The 26195-nt window shown below is 38.0% G+C and overlaps 1 protein-coding gene across 1 annotated transcript; it reads right to left on the bottom strand.

Moving 5' to 3' along the window:
• Positions 1 to 2782: 2782 nt before the first annotated feature.
• LOC119996975 (probable tetraacyldisaccharide 4'-kinase, mitochondrial) lies at positions 2783 to 11724 on the bottom strand. The gene is made up of 4 exons (XM_038843753.1): positions 11587 to 11724; positions 11400 to 11414; positions 11207 to 11308; positions 2783 to 2881 (listed from the first exon to the last, which is right to left on the bottom strand). The coding sequence occupies exons 1-4, from the start codon at positions 11722 to 11724 to the stop codon at positions 2783 to 2785; spliced, it is 354 nt and encodes a 117-aa protein (XP_038699681.1).
• Positions 11725 to 26195: the final 14471 nt, after the last annotated feature.

Below are 26195 nucleotides of genomic sequence, written 5' to 3'. Positions count from 1 at the left end.
ATTAACAACATTCACATTATTGTTAAGTACAATAAAACCATCCTGGAAGGATCCATAACCAATAAAAATTGTTCCTAAACAAAGTTCAATAGAGTTATTAGAGAAACGTAGATCAAAGCCTAATTTTATTAATATAAGAACGTAGACAAGGTTTTGCCAAATTCCTAGGGCATAAAGGACATCATGTAGAAATAGGGGTCGACCACCACACATGTCTTGACGACAGGATCTGATCCCTTTCATTTCCTCGCGTGAATTATTTCCTACATATATCCACTTTGTTCCAGTTGGAAATTTTCGGAATTCAATAAAGGCATGTTTGTCTTTTGCTACATGGTCTGTAGCCCGTAAGTCTACAGTCCACAGTCCACAAAGGACGAAATTTAGTTAGAAAGACAGAGCTTGATACAAAAGCAACACTCTCAAGTGTACTAAGGGTTCGTACCTTCTTTGCCTCTACACACCTGCGAGCAAAATGACCCTTCTTGTTGTCTCATTTCTTATATTTATTGTTTAAGGTTTCAAGAGCCTCTTGCTCTTCCGGCACATATTGGATTTTCATGCAGCAAATTTCATAATTATCTCAATTAAGTTTTTCACCCTTGTTCAATTCAACGACTATATTCTTCGAAGCTGATGCCTTATTGTTGAACACAAAGTTCTACATAGACATGCACGAAAATTTAATCACTCACATGCTTTTATTTTGTTAATAATTAACTATATTAATTAATAAATAAATTCACGAGGGGTCTTAGAATCGAAAGGTCACTATATTTCCAGTCATCTTCCTAAACCCTATGTGAAACTATTTAAACTTTAATGATTCCGACATATATAAATACACAATTTATATATTATCTATAACCACAAAGATTAAACGTATTGAAATAAAAACATAATATTTCAATACACGCATAGCAGAATATTTCAACAAATGAAATTAATTTAAAGAGAATTAAAAACACATAAGCATACACATGTCCAATCCTGCTCGGGTGGTACTAGTCTTAATTCTCTTAGATATGAAAAATAATTTTTTAATATCTCACAATGTTTTACATGCTCCTAAGTAATTTCTGAAAATTTTCATAATTTTTGGAAAATCATAAGTATTTTAATTTAATTTTCTAACATTTCTTCTAGTTAGAAAATAATAATTTATTTGTGGTCCCGTATGCCACCATGTATGTACAGGGCTGTTTGGTTGTATGTCTGTTGACCATAAAAGTCAACTCACTCGCCTAGGAGGAGAGCGATCAATTCACTCGCCTAGGAGGAGAGTGGGCTCCACCCATTGCTTTCCCAGCCACCGTTTGCCATCATATTTTTATACCTGACTAGATTTTTAGTTCTAAAGCTAATGGCGTGCTCGGATTTGTCAAAACACAACCGTGGGTATTACACTTTTACCTACCCGAGAGTGGGCTTTGCATTTTAGGGTCATCTTCAACCTTTGAAGTACCCTAATTTCTGTAAAATTTTCAGTTTCATGCAACCAACTTTGGATGCCTATTTCTCCCTCATTTCAGGTCCGATTTTAACACACAATATATCGTTTGAAAGATTATCTTACATAATTTATTAATATGTACATACAAAAACATAAAATGGTATAATCGAGAAATTACAAGGCCTCAATGTTACGGTTTTGTCATAATTTCTGCAACTTGACAAAGAACACAGTTTTTCGGGCCAACTTTGAGACCCCATATTTCATTCGATTCTTGTCCAAAAATTATGTATCACATACCATTGGAAAGCTTGAATTACATACTATCTAAATGCATAATCATCACAACAGCATGCACAAATAAAAAAGAAATTAAAGTGCTTACAAAAAACGGGTTTAACATGATTTGAAGAAATTAACAGAATTTTTCAAAAGTTTCAAAACCGAATTTCTTCATTCCTAACCTAACTTGTTCCATACTATCTAGAACACATTCAGAGACCATAATACACGATTAACCTTACTCTGATACTAATGAAGAATGGCAACACATGCCAAATACATGAAAAACAAATTTTTATGGCCAAGATCATTGTATTGATGGTCTAAGACATACTATAAAAGCACACCTTGATTTTCACAAAGTTGAATGTTTGTCATTGTCCACAGAGAGAGCACAATTCAGAGGAAGAGAGATTTTCGTTCGTGCACTTGTAAGACCACAAAATGGTCTCTTGGGGGGGTGGTTTGTAACTCCAATTGGGGAGTACAAAATGGTCTCTGGGGGGGGGGGGGGGGGGGGGGGGGGGTTGTAACTCCAATTGGGGAGTTACAACTCCCCTTTGGTTCAAAACCCCAACTATCCATGGGCAGTTGGGAACCCACCCTTGGAGTGTCTGACCCATCTTGGGTTCCCACTCCAAGTGTACCATGGCTAGCCAATGCTAGTCATGCCAACAATTTTATTCAAGGAGGTAGTCAGGATTTGGAATGAGGGGGACAATGAGGGGTTCAGGAGCGGCGCCCAAGCAAACTAAGAGAACAAGTGATGCAATATTTACAGTCTACTCACATTTTCTGTAACTAGAAAAATTGTCTCGAAACCAAACATCTTTGACTCTCATTCTAATATTTTCGACATTTTGCTTGAATCGCCAAATATAAGAATAATGCTCGGCATATTGGATTAGCTGCCGAGAATCAAAATGCAAAATGGGTCTAGATTGAACTAATATGGTGACCATTCCAAAGGCAAATAAAAATCGGAGACATAATCACACTTTCTAAACCCATCTTCGATTTGCAAACGCAACAATTATAGCTATGAAATTAATGCAAATCAAGGTAGAAAGAGTAACATGACAATACTTGGGCTTGAAGAAAGTGATGGTCACTGAAGTCTAGTCGATCAACAAAAAAAGCCCCGACCTGCTGCAGCAAGACAAATACAAACGTAAAGACAGAACCCTAATAAAAATGATAGTCCAACTTCACTAGATGTTGGCCAAAAGTTTGATGAGCGAAAGGAAGAGAAAATGTGTTGGAATATAACATGCAATTAACCAGATAATATTTATATTGCATGAACAGTAAACAAGCTACATAAATAAAACAGTAACATTAACCAGAAACAGTAACATTAGCATATATGAACTAAAAAATTGATGCTTAAATTAAAATACCAAAACTGTAAACAGTTGATAGGAATTGTGGGAGCGAGGTACGCCTTTCACGAATCTCCTTAAAGAAAAATGTCTCAGCCACTGGTGCCAAGCTCTCCAGACAGACTCTTCCCAAGATACAACGCTCCGCAAACCACTAGTAAGCAGCACTTCAATACTAATGGACTTAGACGAACCAATTTAGAATTGCACTCTCAAACAGATGATGACAAAGAACAGAGACTTAGAAGAGCAGCAGAATGACAGAAGAAGAAGAAGTTCTTTCTCTTACGAAGCTGCTGCCAAGGCTCTCCTTATATAGGAGAGCTTAGCAACAAAAACCTAGAAAAATCAGTGAGCAATCATTGATTTTCGGGCTTGCAGTTTTGACCAGTAAGGTTGCAACCACTAGCCCATATCTTGGGCTGTTGCAACTGCTGTTTGACCAGGTAAAGATGCAACCAGTCATGGGCTGCAATTTTGGGCTTGAATAGTCCATATTCAATGCATTTGGGCCTCTCTTTTATGGGCTTATAACAAAGTGCAAAAATGTAAGAAATTATTGGGCTAAGTAAGCCCAAGTCTAAGTCTGCGAAGGGCTTGACCCGCACGCTTGCCTCGCCCGACCGACCGGCTCGGCTAGGCGGCGGGCGCGCGTGTGTTTTAGTCCAAGTTCATAATATGGAGCCTCTCACTCCTACAAAAGCTTGGGTGCCCTTGGACCCAAAGTCTTACTACAACACTTGGGCTTATAAACAACACATCCACATGGTATTTTTCCAATGTGGGATTCCCATACACACACTTATTGCACTATGTCCACCATGCTCATCATGGTCACTTTGGAGTCTTTTTACATTCAACCAAGAAATGATTTGGTCACACTAATTGCTCCAATTTATTGTCCTTATAACAAGGATCAATTGCCCGTAACTTTCATTCAATAATTATTATTGAGTTTTCAATTAATAATGGTCAAACTATAGTTGACCCTCATTTTCCAACAATCCCCCACATTGAATGTGAACAAATGACTATACTAACACTATAAAACGTCTGAGAGTGCAGTAGAATCAATACTGGATCGAGATAGGTAGCTTTTGACTTTGAACCTTCTCTAGTGAAAATCCATCGGACTTACTTAACTAGTCAGTGGACTAACGCCTTGAATTGCCAGTTGTTTGTGTAAGCCTAGTCAATAGATCTCACACAGCACTGATCCAATTCATATTGGTTCTCAGTTGTGTTCATTATTTTGGCCATGAACGTCTTGGGTTTAGTGAGTGCTTTAGAAAATATCGCCTTAAAATATTTTCATAGAGCCGGCCATACTCTTCACTCACATAGGTGATTCCTATCAGGAGTATCCTCTAATACTCCACTTGTTTATCACAAGATATAGGAATCATTAAAAGCATAGCTTAACTTTATAAACACATTCTAGCAGCACTTTGTGCATCTTAGTAATGGGTTTGGAGTAAAACTCCGTACTGCTCACACATAAGTTACACTCAATTTGTGTTGTCCTATTGAACCTAGTCCCTGGGATCTCCAATCGCTAGGTTAGGTTTCCATCAAGGTAACTTATTCAATCAAGGCTTTCAAGCCCATTCCTCTCGATGCGCAGTCTATCAACTCTCGACTCAAACCTTTTGTAAACGGATCCGCAATATTTTCCTTAGACTTCACAAAGTCTATGGAAATTATTCCACTTGAGAGTAACTGCCTAACGGAATTATGTCTTCGACGAATGTGTCGAGACTTACCATTATATATCATATTTTGTGCTCTTGCAATTGCAGCTTGACTATCGCAATGAATACAAATTGCAGGCATAGGCTTTGTCCATATTGGAATGTCCTCCAAAAAATATCGAAGTCACTCTGCTTCTTCACCGGCTTTATCGAGAGCGATGAATTCTGATTCCATCGTCGAACGTGCGATGCACGTTTGCTTTGAGGACTTCCATGATATAGCTGCCCCTCCAAGAAGAAATACATAAACACTAGTTGATTTCGATTCCTCTGAATCTGAAATCCAATTAGCGTCACTGTATCCTTCTACAACAGCAGGGTATTTACCATAGCTCAAAACATTATTTTTTGGTTTGTTTAGATACCCTAATACTCTCAATAGAGCTTTCCAGTGCTCATGTTCAGGATTGCTCGTGTATCTGCTTAGTTTACTAACAGAGTACGCAATATCCGGTCTCGTGCAATTCATAATATACATGACACTGCCAATAATGCGAGAGTATTCTAGCTGATTAATACTGTTGCCAGTATTCTTATGTAAGACCAGGTGAGGGAGAAAAGGATTGTTCGTATCCTTGATGCCATGTCCTTTGAACCGTTCAATCACTTTCTCATTATAGTGTGATTGAGATAAAGCTAGGCCTTCCGAAGATTTGAGGATCTTAATGCCTAGTATCACATCCGCTTCACCCTTGTCTTTCATGTCAAAGTTCTTTGATAGCATTTTCTTGGTTTTGTTGATAATCTCAACATTACGACCAAGAATTAGCATATCATCGACATATAGACAAACGATTACACATGCATTGTTCATAATTTTTGTGTAAAAACATTTGTCACACTCGTTGATTCGAAATCCGTCTTGAATCATTACTTGGTCAAAATTTTCATGCCATTGCTTTGGAGCTTGTTTAAGCCCATACAATGACTTGACAAGTCTACACACTTTGTGTTCTTGTCCTTTGACCTTGAGACCCTCAGGTTGTTCCATATAAATCTCCTCATTGAGTTCACCGTTTAAGAAAGTAGTTTTTACATCCATTTGATGTATCGCCAATCCATATAATGAAGCTATCGAGATTACCAACCGAATAGATGTAATCATCGTAACTGGTGTATAAGTATCAAAGTAGTCTAGACCCTCCTTTTGTCTATATCCTTTGGCTACAAGCCTTGCTTTGTACTTATCAATGGATCCATCAGCTTTTAGCTTCTTCATAAAGATCCATTTACATCCAATTGGTTTATTCCCGGGTGGAAGATAAACCAATTCCCAAGTATGGTTACTTAGGATGGATTCCAGTTCGCTGTCAATAGCTTCTTTCCAGAATGGAGATTCTGGAGATGACATTGCTTCATTATAAGTCTGAGGTTCGCTTTCTAACATGTATGTTAGATAATCTGAACTAAAAGACTTAGAGATGTTCGATCTCTTACTCCTTCTTGGATCTATTTCATCGGTCTCTCGTTCACCAATTTCTTCATTCTCAGAATTTGAATCTCTATTCCGTTTCTGAGAGGTTTTGCCTTGTTTACAAGGGAAAATATTCTCAAAGAATTCTGCGTCTCTCGTTTCCATTATCGTATTGATATGGATGTCATCAATTTCAGATTTGTGTACCAGAAATCTGAATGCGCTGCTATTTTGAGCATATCCGATGAATATGCAATCCACCGTTTTAGGTCCGAGTTTTACTTGCTTTGGTGGAGGTACAACCACCTTAGCAAGACACCCCCACAATTTCAAATATTTGAAAGATGGAGGTCTCTTATTCCACATCTCATATGGAATGCTACCTGTTTGCTTGTGGGGCATTCGATTAAGAATGTAATTAGTAGTCAAAACTGCTTCCCCCCACAAGTTCTATGGTAGACCTGAACTTATGAGCATGGAATTAACCATCTCTTTTAAAGTTCGGTTTTTCCTCTCAGCAATTCCATTTTGTTGAGGTGTATATGGTGTTGTAGTTTGGTGGATTATTCCAAACTCAGCACATAACTCATCAAAGAGAGCATAATCATATTTTCCTCCTCTATTGGACCTTAGTGCTTTAATTTTCGTACCAAGTTGAGTTTCAACCTCATTCTTGTACTTTACAAACATGTCCATTGCTTCGTTTTTGCTAGTTAATAAATAAACATAGCAATAACGGGTACAATCATCAATGAAAGTAATAAAGTACTTCTTTCCATCTCTACTTTGAACAAACTTCAAGTCGCATAAATCTGTATGGATTAATGCTAGAGGCTCAGTACTTCTTTCAATATTGGGAAAGGGTTTCTTGGCAAACTTTGCTTCAACACATGTTTCACATTTGTGGTTGACATCCAAATTGAATTTGGGCATTAAACCTAAGTTTGCCAATTTTTTCATTGTACCATAGTTTACATGTCCTAATCTACCATGCCATAGAAAATGAAATCCCACCCTTGGAAAGTACAAATTTGTTTGGGTACAAGAATTTAGACTTTTCGTCTATTACAGCACAATTGGCTTTAAAAAGCCCATCATTGATATACCCATTTCCCAAATAAATCCCACCCTTGGAAAGTACAAATTTGTTTGATTCAAACACTAATTTGAATCCTTTCTCGATCAGAGTGGGCACTGATACCAGATTCTTCTTGATATCCGGGACATGCATCACATTTAGCAGCTCAAGCTTCTTGCCGGAAGTGAACTTCAGGATCACCTTTCCGATTCCTTCAATGGTGGCTGGAGTAGAGTTAGCCATATAAACCTTCTCACCATCATCTTTCTTCTCATATGTTGAGAAGAGCTCCTTATCGACGCAGATGTGTTTTGTTGCACCTATGTCCATCCACCAATCGTTGGTGTTTGTGACTATGTTCACCTGAGAGATGACACCACAAAACATCTCTTGATCTCCGGGACATGCATCACATTTAGCAGCTCAAGCTTCTTGCCGGAAGTGAACTTCAGGATCACCTTTCCGATTCCTTCAATGGTGGCTGGAGTAGAGTTAGCCATATAAACCTTCTCACCATCATCTTTCTTCTCATATGTTGAGAAGAGCTCCTTATCGACGCAGATGTGTTTTGTTGCACCTATGTCCATCCACCAATCGTTGGTGTTTGTGACTATGTTCACCTGAGAGATGACACCACAAAACATCTCTTGATCTTCCTCCTCCTCAACTAGGTGGGCTTGCTTCTTTCCCTTGTTATTGGCCTTGTCCTTGTTAAGACGCTTCCTGCAATCTTTGGCCCGGTGTCCAGGTTTGTCGCAGACATAGCAAGTACCCTGGAACTTGTTGGTTTTCTCTTTCGGCTTCCCTTTGGTTTGGGGCTCCCTCTTTCTCTTCCCATGTTTAGGCTTGGAAGTTTCCACCAGGTGGGCCTTAGAGGCTTTTGGAAGTGCAAACTTCTTTCGATTGTCCTCCTCAATCCTTTGACGGACCATCAATTCTTCCATGTTCATCGCCTTGCGTTTGTGTTTCAAGTAATTCTTGAAATCAGTCCAGCTAGGAGGTAGCTTCTCGATGACTATCGCCACTTGGCATGGTTCATTTATTACCAATCCCTCAGTTGATTGACAACAGACTTGCCATCCACCATCATGAAGTCAAGAAATTTGGCCGCCACAAATTTCTTAATACTAGCATCCTCGGTTTTGTATTTCTTTTCAAGAGAGTCCCAAAGCTCTTTTGCTGAAGATGTTTTGGACTACACATTGTACAGGTCATCAACTAATCCATTAAGGATATAGTTCCTGCACAGATATTCATTGTCCTTCCAAAACTGGACTGTTGCTATTGTCGTTCTGTCTTGCTCTCCCGATGACAGAACAGGGCACACCTCGTAGAGGTACTTGACAAGGTTCAAGGTGGTCAAGTAGAAGCGCATCTTTGGTTGCCACCTCTTGAAATCCTTGCCGGTAAACTTTTCCTGCTTTTCGGCTGGAACAATTACACGGCCAGCCAGAGGAGCCGCAGTCCTCCCATCAGCATAAGCTGGAGCAGCAGACTCAACATGAGCAGTCTTAGGCTCGCCTCGGTTTGGAGCAGTCATACCTCCAATAGGAGCAGTCACCGTTTCACCACCTGGGTTATTCAAACCACCAGGGGTCAAGTCATCACCTCCAGGATGGATGGTGGATCCCTCAGTATTTTGAGCCATTATTTTTCTACACAATTCAAAGTGTAGAATTAGTAACACAAAAATATCAAATAATTTAATGATATAATTCTCAACAATATTTAGGTCAATTAAGCACAAAATTTTTGTTTTAAAAATACACAACTTTTGTCGGCTTTCTTTGTTAGGAACTAACAATTGTAGCAACCAGATCGTTCCCAGGTAAGAGGGGGTCTTCCGTATAATACGGCGCTCAATTAAATAACCCATTTCCTAGATAGAACTTTCTAGACATTGCCACTTTATTGTTAATCACCAAAAAAGATTACCAAAATATTTGAATATATAAACAAATAACAATTCAATATCTCACGTAATTATTAAAGCAAAACAAAAATTAGTTTCAATTTTGTATCACATATATTTTCATGCACAAGACATACACGGCAAAATTTTAATTATCAATTGATTTTTAATTGGCTCACTCAATTCACATGCAAGTACCTTTATTGGACCAAATTTGTGCCAAAACAACTAAATAAACAATAGATAGAGAATCAAAAGCATTTAAGCATACATCATGCTTTGTTCCAATTAATGCACCGAAAGAACAATAGTGATTTATACAGATAAATGATATAGCAGTTAGCAATTGATATAACAGGCGGATATGCACGTACAAGTAATGATCAGGCAGTCAATATGCACGTACAGGTCAACAAGATTTGTAACAGTTCACTGATTAAGCACAAAAATGAAATTTTTATCAAATGAATACAATGATAGTTTTAATAGAACAAATTTCTCTTTAAGATTGTTGGAATATAACATGCAATAAACCAGATAATATTTATATTGCATGAACAGTAAACAAGCTACAGAAATAAAACAGTAACATTAACCAAAAACAGTAACATTAGCATATATGACCTCAAAAATTGATGCTTAAATTAAAATACCGAAACCGTAAACAACTGATAGAAATTGTGGGAGCGAGGTACGCCTTTTGCGAATCTCCTTAAAGAGAAATGTCCTAGCCACTGGTGCCAAGCTCTCCAGACAGACTCTTCTCAAGATACAACGCTCCGCAAACCACTAGTAAGCAGCACTTCAATACTAATGGACTTAGACGAACCAATTTGACTTAGAAGAGCAGCAGAATGACAGAAGAAGAAGAAGTTCTTTCTCTTATGAAGCTGCTGCCAAGGCTCTCCTTATATAGGAGAGCTTAGCAACAAAAACCCAAAAAAATCAGTGAGCAATCACTGATTTTCGGGCTTGCAGTATTGACCAGTAAGGTTGCAACCACCAGCCCATATCTTGGGCTGTTGCAACTGCTGTTTGACCAGGTAAAGATGCAACCAGTCATGGGCTGCAATTTTGGGCTTGAATAGTCCATATTCAATGCATTTGGACCTCTCTTTTATGGGCTTATAACAAAGTGCAAAAATGTAAGAAATTATTGGGCTAAGTAAGCCCAAGTCTAAGTCTGCGAAGGGCCTGTCCCGCTCGCCTCGCCCGATCGGCTCGGCTCGGCTCGGCTGGTGGGCGCGCGTGTGTTTTAGTCCAAGTTCATAATGTGGAGCCTCTCACTGATTTTCGGGCTTACAGTATTGACCATTAAGGTTGCAACCACCAGCCCATATCTTGGGCTGTTGCAACTGCTGTTTGACCAGGTAAAGATGCAACCAGTCATGGGCTGCAATTTTGGGCTTGAATAGTCCATATTCAATGCATTTGGGCCTCTCTTTTATGGGCTTATAATAAAGTGCAAAAATGTAAGAAATTATTGGGCTAAGTAAGCCCAAGTCTAAGTCTGTGAAGGGCCTGTCCCGCTCCTGTCCCGCTCGCCTCGCCCGATCGGCTCGGCGGGTGGGCGCGCGCGTGTTTTAGCCCAAGTTCATAATGTAGAACCTCTCACTCCTACAAAAACTTGGGTTCTCTTGGGCCCAAAGTCTTACTACAACACTTGGGCTTATAAACAACACATCCACATGGTATTTTTCCAATGTGGGATTCCCATACACACACTTATTGCACTATGTCCACCATGTTCATCATGGTCACTTTGGAGTCTGTTTACATTCAATCAAGAAATGATTTGGTCACACTAATTGCTCCAATTTATTGTCCTTATAACAAGGATCAATTGCCCATAACTTTCATTAAATAATTATTATTGAGTTTTCAATTAATAATGGTCAAACTATAGTTGACCCTCATTTTCCAACAAAATGTACCTTCTCCATCCCTTTTACGAAAGAATTTGCAGAAGCAATTGCAGAAATGCACAGCGCAACAACATTGTGTACATCACTCAGGTATATTTGCATTGATATTTCCTGTTTCAAAGAAATGAGGAGGAGACATTCTAGAGAAGAATATTGGAAGAGATTCATTGATTTCTCGCATCGATAACACTGCATCTTTGACCTTTTGTTCTGATACCTGCATGATCCCAAAATAGGAATTCTCAGTTCAGTGATTGCCTGCTTCAGAGAGACTAATAAAATTATAAAAACAATGTTCAGTAGTTACTTGGTAAAAGACACCATCAAATCGTACTTAAAACATTTAAATTAAGTTCAAGGTGGATTCTGGAAGGGTCAGTTTTATTTACCAGGGCTGAGTGATGGACTACAGCAACATTAGCACGTCTAAGTGATGTCAAAGGTTCTCTTACGGGTCCGAATGGAAGTACTTGATGGTTTCCCCATGGCATTAGCCCATTTAGCATTATGATCTCTAATTCACACATTGTAGGCTTAAAAATTACAAAACAAGCTTGGGATACTCTTAAAGAAGAATTCCAATACAGTGAGAGGGTTAGATCTGTAAGATTTTTCACACTCAAAAGAGAGTTTGAGTTACAGAGAATGAAAGAAGGTGATACAGTGAAGGACTACTCAAATAAGCTCGATTAGATTGTATGGTAAGGTGATTTCAGAATAGAGTTGTGGAGAAAATGTTGATTTGCTTGCCAGCAAGATTTGAAGTATAAGTTTATGCCATAGAGGAATCATGTGACCTCAAGAAGTTAAGTGTCTCAGAACTATGTAGCAAGCTGCAAGCACATGAGCAAAGAGCTTCCATGAGGAATGATGACGTGACATGATGATGTGATGGAGGGGGCTTTCTAGGCTAAGCACAAAATTTGGAAATAGGGATCCTCAAAAGATGGCAAAAAAACTGCACATAATAAGACAAGAAAAGGGAAGGAAGTGGAAGTGGAAGGTTCTGACCGGGGTTTCAGAAAGGAAACATATCCTCCATGTGGCATCTGCAGTAGGACCAACCGCTTGGAAAAGAATTGTAGATATAAGGAAAAACAGAAAATATAGTGCTGACATTGTAAGAAGTTGGGGCACATAGAAAAGTTTTGCAAGCAAAAGCAAAAGCAAAATTTAATTCTTTTGGAAAGCTGACTGTTCAGTAGGTTCATTCGACTAATGAGCAACAACAACATGAGTACCATCTCTTTAAGGCTCTGCACTCTTCTCAGACTTTAAACTTAACTGTTTGGTTGATTGACAGTGGTTTTACAAGTCATATGGCTAGGGACATTGATTTGTTCACTTCTCTAGATAGGTCAGTGAAGACAAAAGTAAAGCTTGGCAATGATGAAATAGTTGAAGCCGAGGGCAAAGGAGTGGTTGCTATAAACACCAAAAAAAGATATGAGGCATATTCATGATGTTCAATATATTCCACATTTACGTAAAAATCTACTGAGTGTTTGCATAAATGCTAAAGAAAGGTTATTCGCTAAAATTTAAGAATTACTGCTGCATAATCTTAAATTTTAATGGTGGTAAGGTTGCCAGAATTCGAATGTCTGGCAATAGTTTTCTATATTGTGAAGCAGCAGTATATTCCTTCTACATAGCTAAGGTTGATGATACTTGACTGTGGCACAAGAGGTATGGACATTTCATTTTGGAAGGGTTGAAGTTAGCTAGAGACAGGGAATTTGTGAGGGATTTGACAGAAGTAGAGGAACATCAAGCTGTTTGTCAAGCCTGTCAGCTAGGAAAACTTCATAGAAAGTCATTTCCTACAAGCTCATCATGGAGAGCAAGTGAAAAGCTTGAGTTGATTCATACAGATGTGTGTGGGCTTATGAGTGTAGAGTCCCTATGTAAAAAAGGTACTTCTTGAGTAACAAGTCTTAGGTGTTCATTATTTTCAAGAAGTTTAAAGCAATGGTGGAGGCTCAGAGTGGGAAGCAGATAAAGGCCATAAGATATGACAATGGCAAGGAGTATACCTCCTCAAATTTCAATCAATTCTCTAAAGAAACTGGTGTTGTACATCAGTTAATATTAGGCTACTCACCTGAGCAGAATGCATTTTCAAAAAGAAAGAAAAGATAGTCATGGAGATGACCAGATGTATGATGATGGAGAAGCAGGTACCCAAAGTCTTTTGGGCTAAAGAAGTTTATACTATTGTCTATCTCCTTAACAAACTACCTGCTAGGTCTGTTGGAAGGAGAGACACCTACTGAGGCATGTTTGGTTCATAAAAAAGCTGACGTGGGGTTTCTTCTTAGGATATTCTGCACAAGCTAAGGTGTATAGAGTTTACAATCTGAAAATTGAGAAGATTCTGATTAGTATAGATATGGTGGTGGATGAGGAAGCTCACTAGGATTGGGACACTAATGATGCAGTATGGTCTACAAAGTCTCAGTTAGCATCAACCACTAGTTCTGGTTAATGGTTGTATGTTGTGATTCTGTTATGGGTTACATATTATGTAAGTTATTTATTTTATTGTGCTTTTACTCATGTTATGTTTGTACTACACTTGGACAAGCTGCTTACTGTTGAACTTTGACCAAGTGTAATTGCTGTATATTTGTTTATTATGTGATTGTTGTAAGTCCTTCAAGAAAGTTTCTCTTTTAGGCTTACAAGCCCTAATGTGATCATATGTATGTATGTTGAAGAGCTAATGAGAATGGTGAGCTCATGTTCACGGAAAATCTTTCTTTCTGATCTTTACTTAAGCTTGATCTGTTGATGTATTGATTACCTGAACGAGAAGCTTTGGAGCTTCAATTTGCAACAAAGATCGAGTAGTGCAACCATGGACTACTATGAGTCCAAGAGAATGTTGTCCTTCGAATAATTAGTATAATATTATATTCAATATATCCGTATAATATAAGGGGCCGGTTAAATACCCCGCTATTTTTGTTATGATAATTGATAGTCAATCAAGTAGGTTATACCGTTGACCGTTCTTTAAGTTATCTGCTTGAGTCGATACACGCCATTCAATCTCCTGCACAACTTTTCTCAACAAGCAGGCCACTCATTGAGCAATAGTGAGATAATGTTAGGGCATATTATCAAGGCCACATATGCATAATATGTATGTATGAATGCAATGACTTCGACACCGCCTTCTTCCTTTCTCCTCCTCCCCTACCACCCATGCCTTTCGTACTCCATTTTCAAAGGGATGCTTTTGATTGCTTAGGATGGACAAAGACGAGGGTGATTTTTGTGGTTTTTTCCGATATGTTTATGATATATTTGAATCTGAGATCTACTTATATGTTATTTATTTTATTATATATGTTTGAAGACTAAAAAACGAGAATTTCATTTGGTAATGAAGGTTGTAACACAAGAATTTCATTTAAACAGATATAATATAAGGAAATCCAAAACATATAAAAATATAAAAATGGATATAATATCAGCATATTCAAAGTAGAAATAATATCAGCATAACTAATTAACACTTAACATGGCATAAATAAACTAACAATTAATCAAATCAAATTTATTTAAACACAATAGAGTGGATCCATCGTCACTCTAGTAAGAAGATTAGTTACTCATCCTTGGCTTACACAAATAATATAACATACTTATAAGAACACCCCCTTGTATAGTAAATCTAACTTGCTCTCAACTTCCCAAGAATAACTTCCTCACTTTCTGCGTCTCTCTGCTCTTTCTCCAGAAAAAATCCTTCCTCGATTGTCTTAGTGTATAAATTTATAGAAGTGAAAATCTACTAGTGAGATGGAAAATACTGTGATAGTCTTCACATGGGTCCTTTCAGTGCTGTATTTCACAGTATTGATGAAAAGTTGAAGACTTTTAGAAGAAAATGAGCTGCAATATAAATGCATACGTGAAAACCAATACAAATATATCATTTATTGATGTCAAGACAATTATATACATATACATATACATATACATATACATATACATATACATATACATATATATATATATATATATATATATATACACACACACACACGCAACTATATATATAGACTTTTGGTACCAAATGCATATGGAATTAAATGACGTGTGGTAAGCTTATATACATATGTATATATATTTATCTATATGATAAGATGATTAAATGAAATGGTGATATGTAAATATACAGATGATGTAAGTGGTCTATTTGACACTTAGTATGATGACAAATGATTGAATAGAACTAGGCTTTATATGGTATGTTTATGGAACAAGATCAGAACTAAAAATGGGTTATAAGTTTTTAGGCCTAAAAATATAGAAATAAATATAAAGTGATTAAAAATGATATTTGTACTTTAATTAAGTAATAATCACTTCAAGCCCTAATTATATGACAAATGTCCATGATAAATTATCAATTAAAGTGTACATTTGAACATTTTCAATATCATTTTATCTTAGCGTGAGGTGTAGTGCGTAGCGAATTTAACATAAATACGTGGCTTTAATTTAATCTTAACACAAACACTGCAATATCACAAGAATCATCTGACTCAATGAATAATTAATATCAAGGGATTTTATTTATTGATTTTTTTTTATGTTACCTGTGCAATGCTCATTCTTATTAAGCTTTCTAATTGACCCTTGTAACAAACGTTCAACCAATGACTCCCAATCCAGTTAGCTCAGGGCACTATGTATAAAGACACCCCACGAGTTTAATAACTCGAGTAAAAGAGGCTACAAAACTTCGCGTGTCACATAGGTTGATGTCTTGATTTTTTTACCTTTTTACGATAACACTCACTGCTTATTGAGGCACGAGGCCCGGTTACTTAGTAGATAAACTCATAGACAATCCTGTTATTTATAATTATTTCTTCTCATTTTTTTATTATTAATACTTTTTTAAATATATGAATATATACATGTATCCCAAGATATTAATATTCAAAGAATTCCAAATCAACTCAAGAAAATCACAATATTCATAATTAATCTCAAATATCATACCCAACAAATACGTAATTCTGTGCAATTGATCCAATTATTAAACAGAATAGGTGAGACAAAACCAAAGTCAGAAAAATCCACAAGTGATTATGGGTTTTCAACTCAAATTATTATCAACACTTAGAGGTATTTAGACCAATTCAGAAATATGGTAGAAACACGACTTCCGAATCACAAACAAAATTTTATTTATTTTTATTTTTAAAATAACTAAACGACATAGACATTTAACAAACAAATGGTTCTAAGACTCAATATTCTTAAAGCACCGTAAACAAATGGAATTTGTCTCAACACCAAGATCCTTGAGACTGGATGCTAGGTTACTATCAACCTAGCTAAAGAGATGTACCCCGTAGCAAAGGGTAAAAGGCTAACAAGGCCTTACAATAGGTTGTCATTCTCTAATAGTTTCTGGTCGGCTCAATGGAACCCAAGCCAAAGTCAACAGTCATTTGTATCTCCACTTTTGGGCTTTACAATAATGGACATTTCATCCAGTCCATGCTTAGAACTCCCAAATACCTTATCAGTGGTTGTTTCCTGGACAAACTACTAATTACTTAGCTAGTTGAGTTGACATCCCTTCAAGAGATCAACTACAAGTGTTTCAATCTTGCAGCTAAGGTAGCATAGCACTTGCCTCCTCTCGCTACAATTTTTTTTTAACAATTAATCATTTCCTTCCCCACTTAAAATTTCTCATTGTCCTCAATGGGAATAGAAAATAACTAAATATGACAAATACGAGTGTCGTACCCACAAGTACTGAATATTAAATATCTGTAATTCAAACTCTTCGTAATTATTAATGGAAAGAAAATGAATAAGAATGAACACAAGTAGACAAACACTAAAGATCCAATTTCACCAACTCTATTGCACTTCAATTATTTAGCCGACAATTATCATTTCATTCATGCATGTCAAAGATCAAGTCCCTAATTTATGTAATAGTCATAGGCATCTAACTTACCACGTCTATCCTTAATTACAACCATCCATGGGCATCTGGGTTGGCTAGGAGAATCAAGAATGCATTAGGACCTATGGTAACTGTAGTAACCGGATTTCGTCCGATCCGAAAAAGAAAAAATAGGAAAAAGAACACAAAAAATGCAAAAGCTCATTTCTTTGACCTATAAGCACATAGATATTCATAATCCCTTTCTTGGATCCTTAAATACTCAAATCTTGACCCAATAAGATCAAATCTTAGAAAATATCTAAAAATAAGAGAATTGTTTTAATCTTTTTATTGTTTTTGCTAGAAGAATGGAAAAGTAAAAAATAAGAAAGAAAAAGCCAAGAATAAAAAGAAGGAGACAAAGAGAGAAATGTGGCACAAATTGGGGAAAGAATAAAAAGAAAGAGACAAAGAGAGAAATGTGGCACAAATTAGGGAAAGAAAAAGAATAAAAAGAAGGAGACAAAGAGAGAAATGTGGCACAAATTGGGGAAAGAAAAAGAATAAAAAGAAAGAGACAAAGAGAGAAATGTGGCACAAATTGGGGAAAGAAAAAGAATAAAAAGAAGGAGACAAAGAGAGAAATGTGGCACAAATTGGGGAAAGAAAAAGAATAAGAAGAGGGGAGAAGAGACTTTGGGGGGGGGAGGAAAAAAAACAAAAAAAAAGAAGAGAGGAAGAGAGGAGGCGTGAGAGAGAGGAAGAAAGGAGGAGACTTTGGTTTTTTTTGGTGAAGCAAAAACAAAAGAGAAAGAAGAAAGGAGGAGATTGGGAGAGAGCAACCGAGCAAAAGAAGAGAAGAAGTTTGGTTTTCTTTGTCTCCTTGAGAAGGTAATGACTCAAATTCCTTGATTCAAATTTGGTTTTATTCTATGTGTTTGTTCGGACTCGTTGCCAATATGTTTACGTTATTGTTCAAACCTTTTGCTCGTAGATTTGGTTCATGATGTGGCTTTTTGTTTTGTTCGATATTGATGATGATTGACTAAGGTTATTCCTTGTTTTTACCCTGCTAGTTGTAATAGATTTGCTGGTTTTTGTGCCGGATTTGGTCTTGTAATTTTCAAGTTCTATATAGAATGATAATCGGTGGTATTGGTACTGGATTTGGACTTGGTTTTGCAATACTGGATTTGGATTTGACTCATTCATAATCAGTCAATATGGCATGCTAATATACTGAATATATTTGTTGTTTGTTTGAGTATATTTTGATGTCCGGTTTGAGTATAATTGATGTTTTGTATATATGTTTTTTTTGTTCAAAACCCGGCAACATTAGGAATCAGTTGTATAGGTTTTTTTAGAGATTTATGTTTATATGTGTACGGTATGTGTGTATTTATACATGGTTTGGATGTGTGTATATGTATATATTGTATATATGTTTATATGTATATGTAAATCTTTAAGTATGTGTTTGGTTTGATATTATATTTGAATACCCATATTGACCCCCATTTTTGTGTTTATTTGTTGGGTTTGGATTGAGTTGAACATCATTTGGGCCGGGATCAAGGAGAGCTTGAATAATTTTAGGATTTTGCTTAAGATATTCTTTATTCTTTGTTTAAGTATGTATATTTGGCCCTTATGTTGAGTATATCACCCCCATTAACATGTATAACTTGGACATTAATTATTTGGATTTTTATTTATTTATTATAAGTATATGAGTTTAAAATTGAATATAGGTCATTTCAATTAAAGAAATCATAAGTTGATTTCCTTTATTTGAATTATGAACCTTATTTGATTTCATTTATGAATTTGCCATAAGTTGGCAATAATAGGTTAAATTGATAGATGACACTTTTCCAAATAATCATTTATACCATAAGTTGATATTTAAAATTAAACCTACCAAAAGTTGGTAGGTCATTTTATCATTTATGCCATAAGTTGGTATTTAAAATTAAACCTACCAAAAGTTGGTAGGACATTTTATCATTAACACCATAAGTTGGTGTTTAAAATTAAACCTACCAAAAGTTGGTAGGACATTTTATCATTAACACCGTAAGTTGGTGTTTAAAATTAAACCTACCAAAAGTTGGTAGGACATTTTATCATTAACACCATAAGTTGGTGTTTTAAATTAAATATACCAAAAGTTGGTAGTGTGTCTCCAAATAAACACTATCATAAGTTGATAAGTGTGTTGAAAGTAATAATTCAAACTTTAACAATTACACCTTGCAAAGAGCAAGTTTCCATAAGATAGCCATTAGATTAATCTGGGTAACCGTTTTCAAACGGGAGTTGTGGGGTGCCTAACACCTTCCCCACACTCAATCGATCCCCGTACCCTTTTCTCTGGTTCGCAGGTCTTTTCGGTGTCCAATTGCACCTTAAATCAATTGGTGGCGACTCTAAACATTTTTCATCCTCAAACGCCGGTCCGCGTCGTGACCCCGGTTGCGACAACTGGCGACTCTGCTGGGGAAATCAGGTTTTTTTAACCTAAGAGGGTCAAGCCCATATGATTAAATTGATTGGCTACTGTTGCTTCTTTTTGTATGATTAATTGTTTGTTTCCTTTATATGTCAAAGATGTTGATTTATTTTGTTGTGGTAAAGTATTTGTCATCTCATACATTTACACTCACTGTAGCCTACCAGCTGGGCTCTACCTTTAGTATTAGAGAGGGTTGACCACTATTCTCGTGAGATTCCGTCTCCGCATGGATAGTGGAAGATATCTTCACCGGATCGACTTCCCTTAAAAGTTAAGGGAGGAGCTTTTGTCCCAATAGTTGGGATTTTAAAAGCAACATGATCTGGGACCTCGCGGAGTAGTTAGATAAACTTACCCCTGCACTTTATAAAGCCCTAGATCCATGGCCGAAACCTCCAGAAAGTTAGGTTACCCCATATAATGGCATGTTTTATTTTTGTGTGATTTATTCATTTGCGGCAGATGTTTTGTTGTACACATTCTTAATTGTAATTTCCATTACTGGTTTCCTTTCCCATGAAATTCACATAGGCACAGTCATTGCAATTTGGTTTGATAATATTGTCAAAACATCTTTCAATTGAAACAGGATGGCGTCAAGGGTGTCCGTATATGAAAAGGTGGACATCTATGACGTAAGAGATGAGTTGAGCAGAATGCAATCCGAGCATGGAGATAGTTTGAAAGAGGATGTCTTATTACCAAGGGTAATGAAGACAGAATTTCAGAGTCACACATTGCCACGTCTGATAAGTTTATGGGCAAAGGAAAGTCCGCAGTTAAGCCCGGAGTTCTCAAAAAAATATGGTCTCATAGGGAGTCTGCTAAGGGTCGATACACCAGTGGCATTGCTTCAAGCAGCCATTTCATATTGGGATCCCGCATATAGGTGCTTCACATTTGGGCAAATAGATTTCTCACCCACAATTGAGGAATATGCTCAGTTACTACAATTGGAGCCTCATAATACAAAAATGTATTACTTCCAGGAAAACATGTCAGGTGAAAAAATTATTGCCAAGATGTTGGGATGTGAGAGTGAGAATGTCAAGAGGATGGGTTCATTCAAAGGGAGCAAGTGGTGTTTTCCAATTGAGGAATTGATGAAATACGTGGAGGGAAAGCCGAAGACAACATTGAGACAGTCAGCATTGGCACTTGCAATATATGGAGCTATATTATTTCCTTGCACTCAAGGATATGTGGAAGGGAAAGTGATCAAGCTTTTTAATCAGGTAGATCGCGGTGTGAACCCAGTTCCTGCAATAATATGTGAAACGATTCGTTCTCTCAACTTTTGTCGTCGCAATATAAAAGCAAGGTTCAATGGATGTTCAGCTTTGCTCGGAATCTGGTTAGTAAGTCACATTAAGTATTGTAGGGAGCTTGATTTTCCAAAGATTGGCTTTAAGGATCATACGCGGCCAGAAAGGAGACCGATATTGGAGTTCACAGAGGCAAAGTGGAAACCTGGCCACCCGAATATTGGAAAATGGGAAAAGATCTTGCAATCCCTGGATGTTCGCAGTGTAGAAGGAAAAGCACCTTGGTTTTTGCCTGACACATTTCTATATAGGTGTGGAGATTTTCCTTGGGTCCCTCTTTTAGGCCCGTGGGGAGCTGTCAGTCAAGCACCATCATTAGTATTTAGGCAAATAGGGTCTAATCCTTGTATTCCAGCAACACATGGGTTGTTAGATCTTGATTTTTCTTATGATGATGGAGAAGATTTGGAGTTGATTGTACCTACGGTACGAAAAATACTTCAGGCATGGAAAAATCTCAAGATTACGAATCGAGGCAAGCACACATCAGATGGTACCCTAATTTACTTTAAATGGCATGAGAAGAGGGGCAAAACTATTTCTGAAGATCATATCCAAGGAGGAAATACCCATAAGGAAAGAACAAGGATACCTCAGAATATAGTAGGGGAAAATAAATTGAGGTTTCAAGGAAATGAGCATATGGGTCACAGAAGAAAAGGGCCTGACACTGAAGAAGCCGAGGACTTAACTGTGAAGAAGATTCAGAATTTGGAAGAAGCATTACTGAGGATGACTCAAGAAGCCGAAAGCTATAAAAGGAAGTATGAATTAACACAAGAAGAGCTCTCTCAAGCAAAGATACAAGAGATGGAGGAAATGAAAGAACTGGAAATGGTGAGTAAGAAGAGGAAGCAGCTGGAACAAAATAACCTACAAATACAATTTGAACTCCAAAGGGCAAAAGTGGGGATGTCACATGCATTAGAGGAACTTAAAGCGTGGAAGTCCCAACACCAAAGAATTGAGCAAGCAAATGTCACAATGGAAGCAGCCATGAGAAGAATGAATGAAGAAATTAAGCGGCTAAGAGTGTTACATCAAGAGTTGCTAAACCATAATCGGACTGAGATGGTCAGGCTAGCAGATGAGAATGAGGCATTACTTGATGGACTTGTAGAGAATCGTGAGGCACGGTCTACGCTTACCCGTCGAATTGAGATAGCAATGTGCCAAGTGACAAAGTTGTCTGCATGGGCTATTGCCTTTGAGGAAGAAGCTGCAAAATTGAGCCAAGATGAAGTGCTTCAGGGGCCAGAATTCGGGAAAGTCCTACAATTCTTGGCCAATCTTCGCAAGGACCTAGAGATGATTGGAGTGCTCCGGCATGGAGGGTTTCCAAACTAGGGATTAATTTTATTTTCAAGGCTATCATGTAAAAATAAAATTCGCTTTAATGAAATGATGTTTTGCTTTTATTGTCTTTTTAAATTGCAATGACTATATAGGATTCACACACAAGCATGCAGAAGAAAAATAACAAAACAAGAAAACTAACCTTGTTACATTTTTTTCAAATCAGGGGATTTAAGTGCATCATTAATCATAGCTTTCAAGAAGCAACATCGTCACCCCTATCAGACTCGCCTACAATCAAGAATTATTGAGAATATGGAGCAGGAAATGGGTGAGCATAGTCAGAATCAGGATATAGCTGAAATCAAAGAACAGATGGCCTTATTGATGAAGAATATGGCGTTGCTGATGAAAGGAAAGGGAGTAGCTGAAAATTCTGAAACACTAGAGATTCCTGAGAATCATCTGCACCAGGAAATACCAACTTACCCACCCGGGTTTACTCCTATTCGTAATCAGCCTTTGCCTGGTTTGCATCAGCATCAGTATGTTTCCCAACAGGCAACCACTCAGAACCCGACATATATTCATTCAGCTGAGACCCATGTGCATGATAATCCCTTCCCAGTCAACGCTAATATTGCGGAAGCTGTAACCGCCAGAGTAGTGAATGAGGAAGTTCAGAATGAAGAAAATAACTCAATAGTTGCCATTAAGAAGTTGGAAAAGAGATTAAGAGCCATGGAGGGTTTTAATGTTTCAGGGATGTTGAATCCGGCCAATTTGTGCCTTGTGAAGAATCTGAATATTCCGCATGATTTTGTACTACCAAAATTCAGTTTGTTTGATGGCACTGGAGTTCCATTGGATCATCTAACGATGTATTGTCGACGTATGCAGCCATATGCAAGCAATGAGAAAGTGTTGATGCATTATTTCCAAGATAGTCTGATTGGGGCAGCTCAAAGGTGGTTCAATACCCTTAATCCCTCATCAGTAGCTTCGTGGGAGGATTTGGCTGAAGTGTTTATGAAGCAATATAAGCACAATGAAGAGAAGATCCCTACCATTTATGATCTGCAGAATACAACAATGAAGAGTGGGGAAAGCTTCAGGGAGTTTGCTCATCGATGGAGGGATTTGGCAGCCCAGATAATTCCACCACTGTCAGAGAAGGATTTGTTGAATGCTTTTATTGATGCTCTCCAGGAACCTTATACTTCCAATTTGGCAGGAGGTGGCCACAATAACCTAGCTGATATGATACAGGCAGGAGAGCGAGTTGAACGATGTATGAAGAGAGGTACTCTGCATTATCCCACCCTTGATAAACCGGACCCAGCTAAAGGAAGTAAAGGCAAAAAGACTGAAGTGCATTCTGTAAATTTTGATCCCGCTGTTTATGGTGCGCTTACTTCAGACTATCGCCCTAGAAGCAATGCCCCAAGGATGTCAAACCCAGAAGTCTACTATAACCAACACCACATCCGAAATCCTTACCCACCCCGATTCAATACACCGCTACCCAATCAGTACTCGCAAAACCCAAACACTTACCCAAACTTTCAGAACCCAAATACCTACCAAAACCCTCGTCCAAATTTCCAAAATCCGAGACCCAGAAGGCCGGTGGAACGTTTTGACCCTATACCTATGACATATACGGAGTGTTTCACTAAGCTACAAGCCCAAGGGGCGGTAGTACCAATACCTGGAAGAGTTCACCAGCCTCCATATCCTACCTGGTATGATCCAAATTCTACATGTCTTTACCATGGGGGCGCACCCGGACATTCAACTGAAGCATGTTTGACTTTCAAGAGGTTAATTCAGGGGATGATTGAAGCAAAATGGCTCAACTTGGATGCTGTGGACAAACCAAATGTTAACAACAATCCGCTGCCAAACCATGGAAATGAGGGTGTGAATTGTGTTGGTGAGTCTCGTGTTATCAAGAGATGGGTGTCAGAGATTACGATGCCATTGAGCCAGTTATTTGACATCTTAAAGGAGCAAGGGATGATTGAAATGATGAGTTCTTTCCGCCAAAGTAATCAACTTGACACAATTAAGACTTGCAAATTTCACAGTGGAATGGAAGGTCATACTATTGAAGAATGCAATGATTTTCGAGAGAACGTACAAGAGTTGATGGATTTGAGGAGAATTATTTTTGAAGAAGGAGAAAGTCGAGAGGGCCATATCAATGTCTTAGGGGGTTACTACCAAGGACCAAGGCCGAATTGTGTGAAACCTTTTGTTCTACAATACTCTACAGAGGACAAGCCAATGACTGTGACTCCAAAAATAGATCCTTTGTACAAGAATGACAAGGCTGTGCCATGGAATTATGAAGCAGGAGCTAGTGGAAAGCAAGGAGAAGTGGTAGATAATATTTCTGGCGTCGGTGGAGTTACCCGGAGTGGAAGATGTTACACGAGAAATGAGACAGAAGGGAATCTAATGGTGGACCTTGAAGCAGAGCGTAAAAGGAAAGGGAAAGCAATACCTGAAGTTGAAAAGTCAGGTTTTATTCCAGAAGAAGGTCTTTTTGTACGCCCAGAAGAGAAAAAGAAAGTGGTAACTGACGTGGAAGTTCAGGAGTTCCTAAAAATTATTCGGCAGAGTGAGTACATGGTGGTGGATCAATTGAAGAAAACCCCTGCAAAAATTTCGATCTTGGAGTTGATAATGAGCTCTGAACCACATCGACAAGTCTTGATGAGAATGTTAAACCAGGCATATGTATCAGACAAGATTCCTACAGACTCTTTCAATGGCATTGTAGGAAATGTGTTGGCCTCCCATTTGCTGTCCTTTACTGAAGATGATATTCCGCCTGAAGGGATGGGGCACAACAAAGCTTTGCATATTTCAGCCATGTGCCGTGGAAAGGAATTAGCAAGTATCCTGGTGGACAATGGGTCATCCCTCAATATTTTACCAAAGGAGACTTTTGAGAAGCTACCAATTGACAGATCTTATCTAAGACAAGTACCAATGGTAGTGAGAGCATTCGACGGAACACGTAGAGAGATTATGGGAGAAATTGAAATACCTTTACAGGTTGCAAGTGTAATGTTCAATGTGCCGTTTGTGGTAATGGATATCTCACCAACCTATAGTTGCCTGTTGGGACGCCCTTGGATTCACTCTGCGGGAGCTGTTCCATCATCGTTGCACCAAATGCTCAAATTTGTTTATGATGGAAGGGTTTACATAGTAAAGGGTCAGTCAGAATGGATGGTTGCCAGCTTGTCTAATAGTTCTCCTATTGATGCTCCGACAGAGGGGATTCAGAGTTCATTCCAATCTTTTGAAATTGCTAGTGCTAGCTACGGGAAGGAAGGACTTTCTCCCCTAAAGCCACAAATATCAAAGGTTACGAAGAATGTAGCAAAATTTATGTTGAAAAAGGGGTTTCGCCCAGGAGAAGGACTCGGTAAGAATCGACAGGGAATTAAGAAGCCAGTAGAAATGGTGAAACATCCAGAACGCTGGGGTTTGGGTTATAAGCCAACTAGGGTTGACAGAAATCGTGTGCAAGCAGAAAAACAGGCGAAGAGGCTTGCCCGTCTGGAAGGAAAGGAATTGGAAGTTGAAAAGAAACCGATTCCCTGGCTTTATGACAGTTTTGTGTATGGAGGGATGCAAAACAAGATAAGTTTGACTGACACTGGGGCAGTTTTTGGAAAATTGTCATTTCAAAACTCGACTGGTGTAACTAGGGCGATTTTGGCAAATATATGTGATCATTTTGAAAAATTCCAAGTTGCTGTGGTGGAAGGGGAACAGAGTTCAGCTGCTAGACCTTGCTTTGTCATCTCGCGTCCTTCAAATTTGAAACTTAGCAACTGGACCAGTTTGGAGCTCCCAGTATCTCTCAAGAACCTGCAAGAGTAATCCCGAGTGCACTACCATCGTGGGCCT

The sequence above is a fragment of the Tripterygium wilfordii genome, chromosome 4, assembly GCF_013401445.1.
Source record: "Tripterygium wilfordii isolate XIE 37 chromosome 4, ASM1340144v1, whole genome shotgun sequence".
Taxonomy (NCBI): Eukaryota; Viridiplantae; Streptophyta; class Magnoliopsida; order Celastrales; family Celastraceae; genus Tripterygium; species Tripterygium wilfordii.
Note: the sequence above shows the minus strand (reverse complement) of the source record. Positions and strands in the feature narration are given on the sequence as shown.

Coding starts and splice junctions, on each gene's coding strand:
- LOC119996975 (XM_038843753.1), bottom strand. CDS start 11,724: ATGTGTGAATTAGAGATCATAATGCTAAATGGGCTAATGCCATGGGGA. Junction 2,882..11,206: donor TCGTAAAAGGGATGGAGAAG/GTACATTTTGTT, acceptor TTGCTGCAGCAG/GTCGGGGCTTTTTTTGTTGA.